Source organism: Saccopteryx leptura, chromosome 4, assembly GCF_036850995.1.
Source record: "Saccopteryx leptura isolate mSacLep1 chromosome 4, mSacLep1_pri_phased_curated, whole genome shotgun sequence".
Lineage (NCBI taxonomy): Eukaryota > Metazoa > Chordata > Mammalia > Chiroptera > Emballonuridae > Saccopteryx > Saccopteryx leptura.
Genome location: NC_089506.1, coordinates 14,435,427 through 14,453,457, shown reverse-complemented (window position 1 = coordinate 14,453,457; position 18,031 = coordinate 14,435,427). Strand labels below are relative to the sequence as shown.

At 38.3% G+C, this 18,031-nt stretch overlaps 1 protein-coding gene across 1 annotated transcript in view; it reads right to left on the bottom strand.

The window, feature by feature from the left end:
• The window catches only part of KLKB1 (kallikrein B1), a 32,232-nt gene extending 14,621 nt beyond the window's left edge, over positions 1–17,611 (bottom strand). Inside the window, exons 1-6 of the mRNA XM_066383527.1 lie at positions 17,524–17,611; positions 16,873–16,931; positions 12,217–12,379; positions 4,447–4,553; positions 1,178–1,337; positions 637–746 (exon numbers count right to left, since the gene is read on the bottom strand). Coding sequence (XP_066239624.1) covers positions 637–746; positions 1,178–1,337; positions 4,447–4,553; positions 12,217–12,379; positions 16,873–16,930 — 598 coding nt within the window. The 5' untranslated portion in view covers position 16,931; positions 17,524–17,611. The remainder of the gene's footprint in view (positions 1–636; positions 747–1,177; positions 1,338–4,446; positions 4,554–12,216; positions 12,380–16,872; positions 16,932–17,523) is intronic.
• Between the last annotated feature and the right edge of the window lie 420 nt (positions 17,612–18,031).

The following is an 18,031-nucleotide window of genomic DNA, read 5'->3' as shown; positions in this document are numbered from 1 at the left end:
CATTTTTCTGGATAATTCAACTGAACTTGCTTCTATGCCTGAAACTACTAGGTGTCATCGCTTCATTATGCTAGAGTCATTTCATTGGATAACGGACACCACCGGAAATGACCCTGTAGTTCTCTCTACAGTGTTGCTGCCCCTGTTTCCCACTGCTACTGTAACAAAGGACCATAGTGTTAGAACAACACAAATATCACCTCACAGTTCTGGAGATTGGAAGTCTGAGTGGGTCTTACTGAGCTAACTCAGGATGCTGTCAGGGATTTGTCCCTTTGGGAATCTCCATAGAAGAACTCATTTCCTTTTCCTTCTAGAGACCACCTGCATTCCTTGACTCATGGAGCCTTCCTCTATCTTCAAAGCCTGCATTGCCACCTTTTCAAATCTTTCTCTCTCTCTGACTGATCTTTCTGCTTCCTTGTTTCTCTTATAAGGACCCTTGACATTTTATTAGGCCCATCCACACAATCCAGAATGATCTTTAATGTCAAAGTCCTTAGTCACATCAACAAAGCCCCTTTTGCTGTCTCGGGTGACATAATCACAGGTCCCAGGGATTAGAATGTGAACATACTTGAGGAGCTTTATTCTGACTATTACAATCACATAGTGAAACAGTAGCCATGGAATTACCAATTTCTGAGAGTGCACAGGGCTTCAGGGAGAATCCAGATGCCACGTTTCCCAGCACCTTGATACTGGTGGGCGTTCCTGTTGGACTGTGTTTCAATAGGCAGTTGTTCCTGAAGGTGAAGAAAGGAGGTTACTTTGCTTCCTAAGTGGCAAGGTGCGTGCAGCCGTCCATTTTGTGCTGAAATGATTTATCATGCAATCTGAGCAATGACTCTGATAAGGAGTGGTTGCATTTATAATGAAATAGACATCTTCCTCCCCTGCAGAGGGAAGGTTAAGGTGAGGATGGGATGTGTGTGTGTGGGGGAGACCTTATTCTGTAAACCACAATTTTACTCCACAGCACAGCTATCTGTGAACCAAACAGAAATGACTCTCTTCAGGAAAAATGAGATCAGAATTAAGTAAATAAAGAGAGTGCTTAGGTCTAAAATCCCTGTTTAGTTTTCAGTTGGAAAATAAAAAAAAAAACAGTTAAACAGAATGCAATTAAATTACAAAATCACTATGGTAAAGAACAAACGCCACGACTTTTACTCACCGGTACTCTGCATTGTGAAACGTTTGCGTGGCAAAGGTGAAAAATTTGCAGTGAATGTTATTGGTGCATCTTTTTTGGCATTCTTCAACACTTTCAACCTTAGATACATTAATATTGGCTCCTCTCATATCAATTCCTTCATAAATGTCTCTGTGGCAAGCTGTTCAAATAAAATGCACGGAGCAAATTCAGTTTTCCTTCTAGAAAGAGATCATCAGTTTGGAGTAGTGTCGTTTTGAAGAATAATACTCTGTTTTGGGCAATTGCCCTATTAATCAGGGGATGTAGAATTTTTTTATTACATCACGAAATTATTGAATTCTTCTGGAAATAAACACATTACAATATGTTTTAGCATACTACCATGGAAAAGGAATTACTGTGCTTCTAAACCTGCAAAGTGTGTGCAACGATATTAGGGAATTCTTCATGCTGAAATTATTAGTGAGTGTGGAAGATAAACAAGCAGTGATGGTAAAGGTCCTGGTGTCTGTGTGCTAAGGGTTTGTCTTAGTAAATGCACTGACAGCCTACTTCCGCTTGTATTGAGTGAAGAAGCTTCTTATCTTTGCTTATCTCTCGGTTTTCAGTTGCTCCTGTCTGATTGCAAATTGTGTTTGTAAGTCCTGTCATTAAGATCTGTATCACATCATTATCATAAAATGTGGAGAGATATGTATATGGATGATAAAACCCTGTCTGTTCTTGCTTTAAAGTTTTCTTAAATTCCACTAAATCAGTGGTTCTCAAAGTATGTGCCAGGGCGCACTGGTGCGCCCTAGAAGATTTCCAGGTGCGCCCTATGGTATTCCAGAGAACTATGTGCCTGTTGGAGACCAAAAAACCAACAGGGTTTTTGAAGTTTAGATTTTTGGGGGACAGAGGTGTGGGGAATTGGCTATAAGCTGAGAGTCTGCCCAACCCCCCACCTCACTTGCCTGATTAGGTTGCAAAAGGCAGTTAAACTGTGGTGCTGGATTGTTTACACTACCCCCCATGTTCCCCGGAAAGACTGGAGGCAAGTTTCTTCTATCTTTTGTTTGGTGTAAAGTTAAGATGATATGTATGGTGGGGCTTTTCTGCACTCAACACAATTAAGAGTAAAAAGAGAGGAATTCTTCAATGTATTGATGAGGAAATGAAAGTTTGCCTTTCAAATATATGCCCAAACATTGAAGAAATCTCTAGGACACATCAGGCTTATGTTTCTCATAAACACAAGAATGAAAAAACTTAACACATTCATGCCAGGACCTGCCGAATTTATGAAATCTTACTAAGAATGTATCTATATATAAAAAAAGATAATGTTTTTGTCATTTTTAAATTTTTTAACCCTTCTTTATTATGAATTCTAAAAATCATAACTCAAAAAAATGTAACAAAAATATTTTTTAATGTCAGAATAAATTTAATTTTGTTGTATTTATTTCATTTAATTAACATAAAAGCACACTTGGACTTTATATTTTTCTTTAATATTTGATTTAATTATTATAACATATTTCTCAGAAATTTGTATATAGTGCGCCTACAATTATTTGTAGGATTTTAAATGCACCTCGACTTCAAAAAGTTTGAGAACCACTGCACTAAACGATCCTTCCAATTAAAATTTCTTATGTAAACAAAAGACTCTTGGTTAGGGATACCAGCATAAACCACAATCTGTCATATGTAAAATTCCACTCCTAAGAGGTATGGTTGAAGAAGTTATAAAAATAAATTTAGTGGTGGGAATCATGGAAAATACACAAAGTATTAGAAAAACAATATATTGAGGTGGGCAGGTAAGTCGATTATTCATGGTCCTTTACACACACAGGAATTTGCAGGTTATAGAAATGGAATCTCCTTCCAAATCTGCTGCACATGAAAAAAAGAAATAGGCTAGCAGTTGAGATGGGATACTTAACCAAAACTTTTCTTCAGGGTAGTTGAAAGCTACAAACCTACCTGTAAATGTTTTAAACTAACACTGATCCTGAGTTTAGAAACTTTATTTCCCTGGGATCATTTTCCACTTTAATTCTTTTTAACTTATCTGGGGAGAGTTAGAAGTGAATATTAAATCAAGCTCTATGAGTAGACTAATTTTGAGATAAAAAACAATAAAGAGAAATGAAAAGGGCACAATATTATTTTTTTCTTTAAATGTCACTATGATACCAAAAATAATACTTACTTGATAATTTATATTAAATTATATTAGGTAAATTTGATCTTATAATACAGAAAATACGTCTCTCTTCAAGGACACTACATACTGGCTAAGGCAGGCCACCATGTTTATAATAACTAAGGACTTAACAACTGCAGACACAAAATGTGTGTGTGTGTGTGTGTGTTGAGGGAGTGGTACTAATGAGGGAGGGAAGAATGGAAAATTTGTAAATATCTGAAATTTAAACCACAAGATTAACTGTAGATAGGAAACATAAAAACATAAAGTAGCAGTGGTGTAGAGTCACAATGTGATTATTTTAAGGTTCTGCCAACCTATCAGTTAAGATAATCTTTTCAGTACTTTTCCTTTTTAGATCAGTCATGTTCAAGTTACAGTTCATTTGTCTTAAATTTATTAGGGTAGGGTTGGAAATTGTTTCCCAAGACATCAGAAGCAATAAGCATCAGAATGAAAGCTTCCTGGCTCCTAGTCCTCACAGCTCTTCTAAGCAGTGTTATTTTTAGCAAGATTTACATGATCCAGTCCTTCAGTGCAAGGATTTAACAGGGTTTCTTAACCTAGACACTATTGACATTGGGTAGAGAATCTTTTTTGTAGGGTCTTCCTTGTGCCTTGTGGAATGTTTAGCAGCATTTCTGGCCTCTATTCACTGGATGCTAGTAGCATTGTTCCCAAGTTGCAACAACTAGAAGCATCTCCAAACATTTTCAAATTCCCCCCTAGAGAAAGGATGAAAGCATCCTTGGTCGAGAATCAGGAGGAACCACCAATGTAAAACAGGGAGAAACGACTGATGTTTCCTCTTTAAGATTCTCTTCTGGGATCAAGGGAAGACCACTGTTTGGATGTGTGCCCCTTTCTGCAACTCTTACACTGTAGTACTAACCTCATAAATACTGGGGGCTCACTAAGCATGTGTTGACCAATAAAGACTAGAAGATATGTCCAGAGTATTGGCCTTCTCTGTCATCTCTCTGAGTGCCCCTTTCCAGATGTCTGTAAGAATCCAGACTGTAAGCAGAAGCTGTTTGAAGGTACTCTCATTATTCATTCAAATTTATCTGAGCAATCCACCCCTTACCACTTATTCGGTGACCACATTGCTTTAAGGAATGTCCAGAAATTGCACTTGTCCATGGCACTCTTGGCAGGGTTCCAGTAACACTGTCTTTCAAGAAGCAGCCAAACCTGTTTTTAAAAGTAGCTTCACTTAGGAATAGAAGAATAAATACACATTGAGGAAATGTCTAGCATTTTTGTACAAAAATAAATATAGCCAGGAATAAGGTAAATAGAACAGCTTCACTGACACTTGCTGGAAAAAACATTTTAGGTAATGCTATAACATCTAATGGTCTTTCTGATACCAAGATCAGCATTGCTTTCCTTTATATTTACATTTTTAAGTAGAGAAAGTCAATCAATCATATTAAAATGTTAATTATGTTTCCTGTGGTCCCAAACTTTTGGGGGATTATGTTCCTGATAATTGTTTTTATACATACTTTCAATTACTTAAGAAATTAAATCAGTCATGAGAGTTGGATCTATATATGGTGTTCATCTTGCATATTAACTCCTTCTAGTCCACACCTGATGAACGCTTCTGTCATTAATGTCACCATTAATGGTAATTTCATTCTTCAGAAGGATTCCAGAATCTAACTCAACTTTTTATTTAAAAAGTTAATGCCTCTCACATGCAATCTTGGTTTTCTGTACAAGTTTAACACATAGAATCAAGGGATGATTGCCCAATTCCTAGCTTTTAAATTTAGAGTGAAAATAAAAAGAATTATAGAGATCAAATGTCATCTTCTGAGGGTCAGCAAGATGGCGATGGAGTAGGCAGACATACCAACTTCCACCTCCCAGAACCAAAGTGCATTACAACTTAATTTTAAGAAGCATCATCTGGAAAAACCAACTTTGGACTACACTAAGAGGACTCTTTAACCAAGGAACTCTGAAGAAGCTACACTGAGACTGGTAGGAAAAGCAGAAACATGAAGAGGGCTTCCCAGCTCCTCAGAGTGAACAGCAGGTTTGAGAGACTCGCATGGCAGGAAGTGAGTTTACCTTGTAGACCCGGGCATGTGATCACAAACCCTCCTGTGGAGGAGAGGCGAAAACCGCAGTGACTGTTGCACCAGGCCAGCGCTGGCAACACCCAAGGCAATGGCAGAGGGGGTGGCAGGCCTGCAGACAGACCACACCTTGGGAACACAGAGACCACACCCATTGGACTCCAGTGGCCACACCCTTTTATACACAGACAAAAAGGGAAGGCAGAGAAATGCAGCCCAATTAAATCAAGAGAAATCCCCAGAAAAGAACTCGAATAAGTCAGACATAAACAAAGTACTGGATGCAGAGTTTAAAATAATGATTGTTAGGATACTCAAAGATCTTAGAACAACAACAGATGGTCATAATGAACAACTAAATAAAGAGACAGCAAGTATAAAAAAGGACATTGAAATAACGAAAAAGAATCAGTCAGAAATGACAAATAGAATATCAGAAATGAAGACCACAATGGAAGGAATTAAAAGCAGGATGGATGAAGCTGAGGATCAAATCAGCGAGTTAGAGGACAAGATAAATGAAGGCATGGAAGCAAAACAGAAAAGGAAAAGAGACTCAAAAAGTCTGAGAAAACTCTAAGAGAGTTCTGTGACAACATGAAGAGAAATACCATCCGAATCATAAGGATTCCTGAAGAAGAAAAGAAAGAACAAGAGATAGAGACTTTGTGCAATCAAATCATAGCTGAAAACTTCCCTAAATTGATGCAGGAAAAAGTCATACAAGTTCAAGAAGCACAGAGAATTCCATTAAAGAGAAACCCAAAGAAATCTACACCAAGACACATCATAATTAAAATACGAAAGCTAAGTGATAAAAAGAAAATATTAAAAGCTGCTAGAGAACAAAAGGCTATAACCTACAAAGGAGACCCCATAAGGATGACATCTGAAATTTTCAACAGAAATACTTGAGACCAGAAGGGAATGGAAGAAATATTCAAAGTAATACAGAACAAGAACCTACAACCAAGACTACTTTATCCAGCAAGGCTATCGTTTAAAATTGAAGGAGAAATAAAAAGCTTCTCAGACAAAAAAAAAAAAAAAAAACTCAAAAAACTCATTACAACCAAATCAATGCTGCAAGAAATGTTAAGAAGCCTGTTGAAAACAAATCAAAGGGGGAAAAGAATATAGCAAAAGAGGAATACAGCTTTAAAGAATAAAATAGCAATAAACAACTACATATCAATAATAACCTTAAATGTAAATGGATTAAATGATCCGATCAAAAGACATAGGGTAGCTGCATGTATAAAAAAACAGGACCCTTACATATGCTGTCTACAAGAGAAACACCTTAAAACAAAAGATGCACATAGACTGAAGGTAAAAGGATGAAAAAAAATATTTCATGCAAATGGAGATGAAAAAAAATCTGGGGTAGCAATACTTATATCAGACAAAATAACTTTAAAACAGGCTATAATAAGAGATAAAGAAGTACACTACATAATGATAAAGGGAGAAATCCAACAGAAAGATATAACCATAATAAATATCTACATACCTAATATAGCAATCCAACAGGAAGATATAACCATAATAAATATCTACATACCTAAATATATAAAGCAGACTTTGATGGATATAAAGAGTGAGATCAGCAGCAATACAATAATTGTAGGGGATTTCAATACCCTGCTAACATCACTAGATAGATCCCCAAGAAAGAAAATTAACAAAGAAACAACAAACTTAAAGGACATACTAGATCAACTTGATTTAATAGATATCTTCAGAACCTTTTGCTCTAAAGCAGCAGAATATACGTTCTTTTCAAGTGCTCATGGTACATTCTCTAGGATAGACCACATGTTAGGACACAAAAGCAGTCTCAACAAATTTAAGAAGATTGAAATCATATCAAGCATTTTCTATGATCACAATGGCATGAAACTAGAAATCAACCACAACAGAAAAACTAAAAAATACTCAAATACATGGAAACTAAATAGCATATTATTAAATAATGAATGGGTTAACAATGAGATCAAAGAAGAAATTTAAAAATTCCTAGAAATGAATGATAATGAGCATACAACAACTCAAAATTTATGGGACACAGCAAAAGCAGTACTGAGAGAGAAGTTCATATCATTACAGGCATACCTTAAGAAGCTAGAAAAAGCTCAAATAAACAACTTAACCCTGCATCTAAAAATACTAGAAAAAGAACAGCAAGTAAAACCCAGAGGTAGTAGAAGGAAGGAATAATAAAGATCAGAATGGAAATAAATGACATACATGATAAAGAAACAATACAGAGGATCAATGAAACGAGGAGCTGGTTCTTTGAAAAGGTAAATAACATCAATGAACCTTTAACTAGACTCACCAAGAAAAAAAGAGAGAGGACTCAAATAAATAAAATTCGAAATGAGAGTGTAGAAATAACAACTGACACAACAGAAATACAAAGGATTGTAAGAAAATACTATGAAGAACTGTATGCCAAAAAATTAGACAATCTAGATGAAATGGACAAATTCCTTGAAACATATATTTTTAAAATTAATCTGAAGAATCAGAAAACCTAAACAGACTGATTATAACAAATGAGATTGAAACAGTTATCAAAAACTTCCAACAAACAAAAGCACAGGGCCCAATGGCTTCACAAGTGAATTCTACCAAATATTCAAAGAAGAACTAACTCCTATCCTTCTCAAGCTATTTCAAAAAATTTAAGAGGAAGGAAGTCTTCCAAGCTCTTTTTATGAGGTGAGCATAATTCTGATTCCAAAACCAGGCAAAGACAACACACACACACACACACATACACAAAAAAATATAGGCCAATATCCCTGATGAATCTAGATGCTAAAATCCTCAACAATATATTAGCAAACTGGATCCAGCAATATATGAAAAAAATCATACACCATGATCAAGTGGGATTTATTCTGGGGAGGCAAGGCTGGTACAATATTTGCAAATCAATCAATGTGATTCATCACATAAACAAAAGAAAGGAGAAAAACCACACGATAATTTCAATAGATGCAGAAAAAGCACTTAATAAAATCCAGCATCCATTCATGATCAAAACTCTCAGCCAAGTAGGAATACAGGGAACATACCTCAACATAATAAAGGCCATCTATGACAAACCGAAAGCCAGCATCATACTCAATGGACAAAAATTAAATGTAATTCCCTTAAGATCAGGAACAAGGTAGGGGTGCCCCCTTCACCATTCTTATTCAACATAGTCCTGGAAGTCCTAGTCATAGCAATCAGACAAGAAGAAGAAATAAAAGGCATCCAAATTGGTAAAGAAGAAGTAACACTATCCTTATTTGCAGATGATATGATATTATATATAGAAAACCCTAAAGTCTCAGTCAAAAAATTACTGGACCTGATAAATGAATTCAGCAAGGTATCAAGATATAAAACTAATTCTCAGAAATCAGAGGCATTTTTATACACCAACAATAAACTGTCAGAAAGAGAAATTAAGGGAAAAATTCCCTTCACTATTGCAACCAAAAAAATAAAGTACCTAGGAGTAAATTTAACCAAGGAGATTAAAGCCTTGTACTCAGAAAATTATAAAACATTGATAAAAGAAATCAAGAAAGATACAAACAAGTGGAAGCATATACCATGCTCATGGTTAGGAAGAATAAACATCATTAAAATGTCTATATTACCCAAAGCAATTTATAAATTCAATGCAATACCAATTAAAATACCAATGACATGCTTCAAAGATATAGAACACATCTTCTAAAAATATATATGGAACCAAAAAAGAACATGAATACCCTCAGCAATCTTAAAAAGGATAAATAAAGTGGGAGGTATTACATTTCCTGATATCAAGTTATACTACAAGGCCATTGTACTCAAAACAGCTTGGTACTAGCATATGTACAGGCATATAAATCCATGGAACAGAACAGAGAACCCAGAAATAAACCCACACCTTTATGGACAACTGATATTTGACAAAGGAGGTAAGAGCGTACAATGGAGTAAAGACAGCCTCTTCAACAAATGGTGTTGGGAAAATTGGACAGCTACCTGAAAAAAAATGAAACTAGACCACCAACTTACACCATTCACATGAACTCAAAATGGATAAAAGACTTAAATGTAAGCCGTGAAACTATAAGCATATTAGAAGAAAACATAGGCAGTAAGCTCTCTGACATCTCTCGCAGCAATGTATTTGCTGATTTATCTCCACAGGCTAGTGAAATAAAAGACAGGATAAACAAATGGGACTATATCAAACTAAAAAGTTTTTGCACAGCTAAGTACAATAAGAACAGAACAAAAAGACAAACTACACAATGGGAGAACATATTCGACAATACGTCTGATAAGGGGTTAATAACCAAAATTTATAAAGAACTTGTAAAACTCAATACCAGGAAGACAAATAATCCAATCAGAAATGGGTGAAAGAAATAGACAATTCTCCAAAGAGGACATACAGATGGCCAATAGGCATATAAAAATATGCTCAACATCACTAATCATTAGAGAAATGCAAATTAAAACCACAATGAGATATCACCTCACACCAGTCAGAATGGCACTGATCAACAAAACAACACAGAATAAGGGTTGGCGAGGATATGGAGAAAAGGGAACCCTCCTGCACTGCTGGTGGGAATGCAGACTGGTGCAGCCACTGTGGAAAACAGTATGGAGATTCCTCAAAAAATTAGAAATGGAACGCCTTTTTACCCAGCCATCCCACTTTTAGGAATATACCCCAAGAACACCATAGCACTATTTCAAAAGAAGAAATGCACCCCAATGTTTATGGCAGCATTGTTCACAATAGCAGAGATCTGGAAACAGCCCTAGGGCCCGTCAGTGGACGAGTGGATTAAGAAGCAGTGGTACATATACACAATGGAATACTATGGGGCCATGCTAAGGAAGGAAATCTTACCTTTTGTGACAACATGGATGGACCTGGGAACTATTATGTTAAGTGAAATAAGTCAGGCAGAAAAAGAAAAATATATGACCTCACTCATTTGAGGAATCCAATGAACAATATGAACTGAGGAACGGAATTGAGACAGAGGAGGGATCAAAGGGACCAGAGGAAAAGAGGACAGAGGGCAAGGGGATGATAGGATGGGATAAACCTGAAGGGAAGGGGGAGGGCGCAAGGGGAGGGGGGAAAGGGAGGTGTTGAGGGGAATACGAGGGAGGGGAGATTCATTTGGGGCAACACTAGAATCTATATAAACACAAAAAATTAAAATCAATAAAAAAATTATAAATTTGGAAATGGGAATGATGAAGAAACATTCACTCTGGATACTGATCAAAAGTAAAGAAAATTATAATGAAACAATCTTTACATTTAGGCAAATTTATGGGCTAATAAAAATTTTAATTACTAATTTTTTTTCAATGCTCTCACTTTTCTAAATTACCAGCTAATAATATATACTGCTCATAAAAATTAGGGGAGTTTTAGTAGCTTCCAAAGTGGCTCACTATAAGGACAACTCAGGCCTGCTCTGTCACAAGGTCAGAAGCTCTGGGTCTTATTCAATTACATTCTCAACAAAATGCTTGCTGTCTGTTCTACTTTCTTTTTTTGTTTTTTTTTTGTTTGTTTGTTTTTGTTTTGTTTTTTACAGAGACAGAGAGAGAGTCAGAGAGAGGGATAGACAGGGACAGACAGACAGGAACGGAGAGATGAGAAGCATCATTCATTAGTTTTTCATTGCATATTGCGACACCTTAGTTGTTGTTCATTGATTGCTTTCTCATATGTGCCTTGACCAGGGGCCTTCAGCAGACCGAGTAACCCCTTGCTGGAGCCAGCGACCTTGGGTTCAAGCTGGTGGACTTTTCCTCAAACCAGATGAGCCCGCGCTCAAGCTGGCGACCTTGGGGTCTCGAACCTGGGTCCTTCCACATCCCAGTCTGACTCTCTATCCACTGCACCACCACCTGGTCAGGCTGTTCTACTTTCTTAAGACAGTGCTATCCACAAATGGGATCATGATCCCTGTGCAGGTGAAATAGTCACCTGTATCAAATTCTTGAAATAATCGCTTAACCTGATGATTCACAAGTAATTTTTCTTATGAGCCTTCAATAGAAAATGACTAGTTTCTACTACTTTAAATGAATGCAGCAATTGTATGAAAATGCAGATTTCCAGGCCCAAGAGACTTTGGTTTGGTAGGTCTGGGCTTCAGCCTAAGAAACTGCTTATGTAAGACTCATGCTAGGTAATCCCTTGAACCCCATTTGAGGAACATAATAAGCCTGTGATAAGCTAAACCATTTTGCACACAACTGATTCCATTTTGAAAATTTACTGGCGCCCTGGCCGGTTGGCTCAGCGGTAGAGCGTCGGCCTAGCGTGCGGAGGACCCGGGTTCGATTCCCGGCCAGGGCACATAGGAGAAGCGCCCATTTGCTTCTCCACCCCTCCGCCGCGCTTTCCTCTCTGTCTCTCTCTTCCCCTCCCGCAGCCAAGGCTCCATTGGAGCAAAGATGGCCCGGGCGCTGGGCATGGCTCTGTGGCCTCTGCCTCAGGCGCTAGAGTGGCTCTGGTCGCAATATGGCGACGCCCAGGATGGGCAGAGCATCGCCCCCTGGGGGGCAGAGCACCGCCCCTGGTGGGCGTGCCGGGTGGATCCCGGTCGGGCGCATGCGGGAGTCTGTCTGACTGTCACTCCCTGTTTCCAGCTTCAGAAAAATGAAAAAGAAAAAAAAAAAAAAAGAAAATTTACTGGCTTCCCCAAAAACAAAATGTCATCTTTTACCTTTTGTCTCTGTCGTTAGTTGAACTTGCAGGAAGAAAACTGAAGAGCAAACACCTCGGATGAAATGTGCACATCACCTGGCAGAGCTGGGCACTCGGGGTGTACATGGCAGTCACATCCCCACCTCTGAAGAAGACATTCTTGTAGAGTTGAGTTAGGCATCCTGTGATGCAATCGTTGGGGGCGAAAAAAACCCCATTAATTTGGAACGAATGCAAATAATACTTTTAATAGAAATGTATCTGTGTTCTGAGACTTCTTACTTCTTTGACGGAATACCCAAAGATTCTTAGGATGTGACTTCAATTATAGAAGCAGAATAAAACATATTAAGCGCACTGTTTAAACATTGTAGAATGTTAAAGTCATTTTATGGGTTCTTCTGTATAAAAACACTTGGCCGATTTTTTATTACATCATACAATAATTTGCACATTAATTATTCCCAAGTTAATGCAATCCTAAATTGGGCTTCTCCCTGTTGCCTAACATGTTATGAAAGTATCACGCCTTAAAAATAACAATGTACGGTTTCTTTTTCAAAACATCTTCCGAACAAACATCTCCCAAAGATTCTCACAATAGCTCTGTAAGGGAAGCTAGAGACGGGATTTATTATATGCACTTTTTAAAGCAGTTAAGTACCCGAGTCTCAGGGCAGTATGGACTTATCTGAGACCCACGGAGCTAATGAGTGTCCCAGGCCATAAGCCTGGCTCTTCTGACTTCCGATCTTGCTCCCTTTTATTGCCCAATGTTAAATGTTGTTCCTCATCTCAGTCTAATTCAAGCAAGTCAACAGTTTGTGGTTTTTTTATTACTTTAGGATTAAGTGCAGTATTTAGGATTAAGGGAAGGCAGCATTTACCTCATTTTTACCAGCTCAGTTCTTTGATAGTTTAAACAAATTCGTATATGTGCCAAATGGAAAATATACTTTGAGCTATTTGCTATTTGGTATTGTTCACAGTTTAAGGTATGCTTCATCCCACATACGATTAGAGTATTGTTACCATTACTATTCTACACTTTTATAGACTACAGTGATGATGCCTTTAATATATGAGTTTGGGTATACCTTGAGAGTCCCACTTCAAAGTCTGTTTACTAAGCTTTTCCAGTTCAGGTAGCACCTTCCCTCTGCTGGTCAGCTGTCCATTATCCACAGGATGTTCCCATGATAGCCCCGCCCATCTCTTAAAGCTGCAGTCACACTTCCATTTTAGTCAGATCTATTGTATTGCCTTTCAGGGAAGGGGCAGTTTAAACACATGTGTTTCATTCAACACTAGTGTTTAAATTTTTCTCCGCACTATCCATCCCTTCTGGGAATTCTGGCCCTGAGCCCTATCATGATGATCCAAACTAGCAAAACGGCTTCTCTTCCTCTCAGAGGTGTGGCTAAGATGACTTACCCTTGGGTAAGGTTTATATTTAGAAAGAGCAGAGATCTCTCAGGGGAGAACTGCTGGGAATGCAGATTGCCCAGTGGGCAGGACAAGGTTTCACACACACAGGAAACGTGGAGAGGCTCGTCCAGTGAGAATGCTAGCTGCAAATTGGCCTGCTTTTTAGACAACTAGTGGTTTTGGCTGAGTTATAATTATTAAGCTGCCATCTTCCTCATCCCAACGCACAAAAAGGGTATAAACAGTGACTGGTGCTAGTCTAGGAGCTCCCATCATGGACGGAGCCTGTGTGAACTGCCATGTGACTCAGCCGGTGAAAAGGGACAACGAGAAATACACTTACTTTGGAGTAAGAGAAGTTCTAATGAGTGGTCTTGTTTGTCCTCATAAATTGGTAATGATGATGGGGACAACGATGATGATATGATGATATCGATGACATGATGATGGTGACATGATGATGGTATTGTGTTTTAGAGTGTATGTAAAACACTGTTACATGAGTTATCTGATGACATAAAATATTATGGTATAATATCACACTGGCCCCTGTGTCCATAGACTTTGGGCAGGTTATTAGAACTTGTTTTAAAAAAATTACATAATTAGGAAGGGGATGAAAAGCACTCTAATTTATAAAAAATTGGGTGAAGGATATGAAAAAGTAATTTGAACAAGAAAAACAAGCAACTGGTAAGTATGTGAGAAGTTGCAAGAATCATAACTATGGGCCAGTTAAAACAGCTGGATGCCATTTTATCCACTAGAGTAGCAAACATTCTAAATTATTTGAGTCCCCTGTGTTGAGGTACTGATTTTTGGCTACAAATTATTGAATATTTTTTAAAACCTACTTCAAAGTGACTTGAGTACAAATGAAATGCATGGTCTCAGACACCAAAGAGTCCATGGTGGCTTTGGCTTCAGGAAGACCTGGGCGTGGTGCTCAGCTGATCGCATCAAGACACAACTTGTCTCCATGCATTGCTATGTTCCAGAGTGTTTCCTTTGCTCCACACAGGGCAAGGCAGTGCCAGGAGCTCAGGCCTCTGTATCTCCCATGGTTCAAGTCCAGTTTGGGGGGGGAAAAAATCAGAGTCTTATTTCTAGAAGTGTAAGTGCCAGTCTTGGCCCAGGCTGTGGCTGAAATCAGGTTGGGGCAGCCAGCAGGCTATGCGCCCTTACTGGTACAGGCCTGTCTGGGTCACAGCTACAGTCACTTGGACCCAAACTTGGAGGCAGCAGTTTCCCGGAAATAAATTAGGATACTGCTTCCAGAAAGGTGAAAACATGCAAGGACACAAACAACTGATGACTATTTGAGTCAGCCTGAGTGGGGACCATGGTCATTCTCATCTGCTGGTGGAAAACGTCAACTTAGGAATAACCTTTCAGGAAGACGACTTCATAATGTATGTCATAAAGCCTTCAGAAGTGTCCGCACCTTTGTATCTGGTATTTTTATTTCCAATAGTTTATTGTCCTGTGTTGCACTAATGAGTTTGTAAAATCTGTATTTTTTGAGTTTGCTTACTGTTAGTGTTAAAAAATAGCGCTGGGCAGCGCCAGGCATGTGATCTGTGAAATTACAAATTACCTTCCTGCTTGGGAAGGGCCCTTGTCTTGTTGATAAGTGCAGGGGTGGAAAAGAAGCCAAGAAAGCAGAGAAGGGAGAAGCCGTGCTGATGGGGAACCAGAGGAGAGGGGCTTTGGGACTGGTGGGGCCTTTGATTCTAGAAGGAACCAGAGAAGATTCTCCTGGTTGTGGAACCGGAGAATGTGTCAGTAGCTTTGTGAGCGCTGAGTGAATGAATGGAAAGGGAAGTGTTTTCCCTGTGTGTTTCTCATCGGCCAGTGCGAGACTTTAATAAGGGAATGGCCCACCATTTTTTGGCTGTACTGTTTCTTTATTGTCTGCCCGAATCCAGTGAGAACCTGCATGTGAATGGCCATGACGGCGGCAACTGCTGGACATACATACTGAAATAAGTGAATATGTGGGTAAAAGCCTGCGTACAAAAATAGCGTGAATAGGGAAGAATAGTAAGCTTCAAATAACATGACATAGATTTATTTACATGAAAAGATAGCTATAAATGGAAAACCTAAATAATAAATAGTAAAATATCTATAATTAATAACATGTTTAGTAAATGTATAAGTAGCTATGTAGAAAAACATCTGAAAGATTAAATAAAAGACTTTTTTTAAATGGCCATTTCTGAATTATGGGACTATAGACAATATGTAGTTTCTCATTTTCTGCTTACTTGCACCACTAATTTTCCTAGCACGATCACATATATGTGTGTCTATGTATGTGTGTGTGTGTTTATTTTATTTTATTTTATTCTATTTTATTTTATTTTTGCCAGAAAGATAAAATTGGAGCGGTGATGGTACACAGAATCCCTGGTCTCTGGTCCTCAGCATTCAGGGGATTGCAGGGGACTTTGTTTCAGAAGAACAATGAAGACTAAGGGGACAGATAGAGGGGAGCTGTGGTTTAGAAAATAAAAGCTTCATCCTGAAGAAATTCTATCCCTTTACAAATGTAACCCTTACCCAGAGCTGCTTATCTTAGTCATACATTTGAGAGGTAAGTAAACAACACTGTGGTGTGGTCATCCTAAATCAACATCGACTCCGAGTCCACCCCTAACAGTGGCACAGACAAAACGCCACTCTATGTGATTCATGTAAAACAGTGTCCAGAATCATCTTAAGTCTCTGAAAATTTTTAAAAAATGAATAGAGAGAGAAATAAGATCAAAACCACTGGTGTTGAAACTAGAACTACTCAAATGGACGGTCTATTAAATTACATTTAAGCCAGGTACTTTCAATTTGAAAATGGCTCCCTGGTTACCTAAAAGAGTGAAAGTATGTACTGTGTACCTATTATGATACTTGGATTGGACCCAGGCACTTTAAATTGCCTAGCACTGTTGAATATTCAAGTAAAATCTGATTTTTAAACTGTTGATAAAGGGCTGACTGATTGTTTTAAGATCTGTCTTGTTGAAAGTCCTTTCCAAACAGAAGTTTCTGCTAACACATTCCCAGACACATTCTCACTCCTGGACTTCTCTCCCCAAGGGCAAACATGAGCATTAAAAGTATCTGTCCTGACTGATAAAATCTGGTTCCTTCCCCAAACTCCGTGTTAGATAGCTTTCGCCAGGAGAAAAGCCGTGTCTTTCTAAACTGCTCTCCCCACACTTCGTCTTCCAGATAATCCACTCACCACAGGAAACTGTAGCAAACAAGCAAATGAAATAAGCTCCTTGCCTGAACGCAACCATCCTAAAAGAGAAAACAACACATGCATGACTCTGCTGGTTGTGGATCTATTCAGTAATGATCTGAAGTTAAAGTGACCCAGACTTCCTTTTAAATGCCTTGACTGGGAATCTAAGCACACAATTATTGTTTTAGAGAACCCAGGTTTTCTATATATTTTGTGCCCGGGGACTTGGCACAAGATGCAAATTGAAACCTCTAGACTAATGATTGTGTTTATTGTTCATTTGCCACCTATATGGTTAGTAATCCTGGAAAGGGAATTGGTAGGCGGAAATTAAATGGTTGGGAATTCTCTTGATTTGAGCATAAAGAAAATTATTGTAAGTAAAGGCAATAATATCATTCCAGACTCCCTAAGTAAAGCTCCCAGAATACGCAAGCCTTTTTTTAAACTTATAAATTAGTCAATATTCGTTTGATTTTAGTGTCTTGCATTTAAATATTTCCACATAAAAGAACACCAGTTCCTTTGATGTTCTCTAAATATACAGGAAATTAAAACAAACTAGTAACTTCTTCATAACATAAAAACTATACATAATTTTAAAAAATACTTTATTTGGAAGCAAGCAGGATAATAGAAATTCTCTACCTGAAAGCACAGCTACTTGTGCTTCTGCGCTCAGGCTGCCCCGCTACTTAAAGGTGGACGATGCGCCCGCTCCGAGTGTGCCCGCGGGCGCTGCAGGCCGCCTTTGCTTGGCTTCGATATTGACCGTGGCTTTCTGCCAACAGTTTGAACTTTCTGTCTTGTCAACATAATCTATGAACGTGCCATTCCTGTGTTCGGCCCTTTAATATGTTAACTATTTCACGTCGGGGCCATGCACTGTGTGCACAGTTTTTAAACATGTTCATAACATTCCTTGTTCTGTGGGGTCATGAAGCTTAAACCTCACCAAACTGGACTTCTTCCTTTATCATTGCTTAGAGGCACAATTCTGCAGATACCGGAAGGATCTTACGGCAGATGGTACCTATGCCTTCCTGCACCATGGGCAAAGAATCTATTAACACTGAATTTAGGTATGGAAGGAAGTGGATTGATGTTTTACATCCTGCTCCTGCCTAATTCCGTAAATGAGATGTTGCAGGGTTAA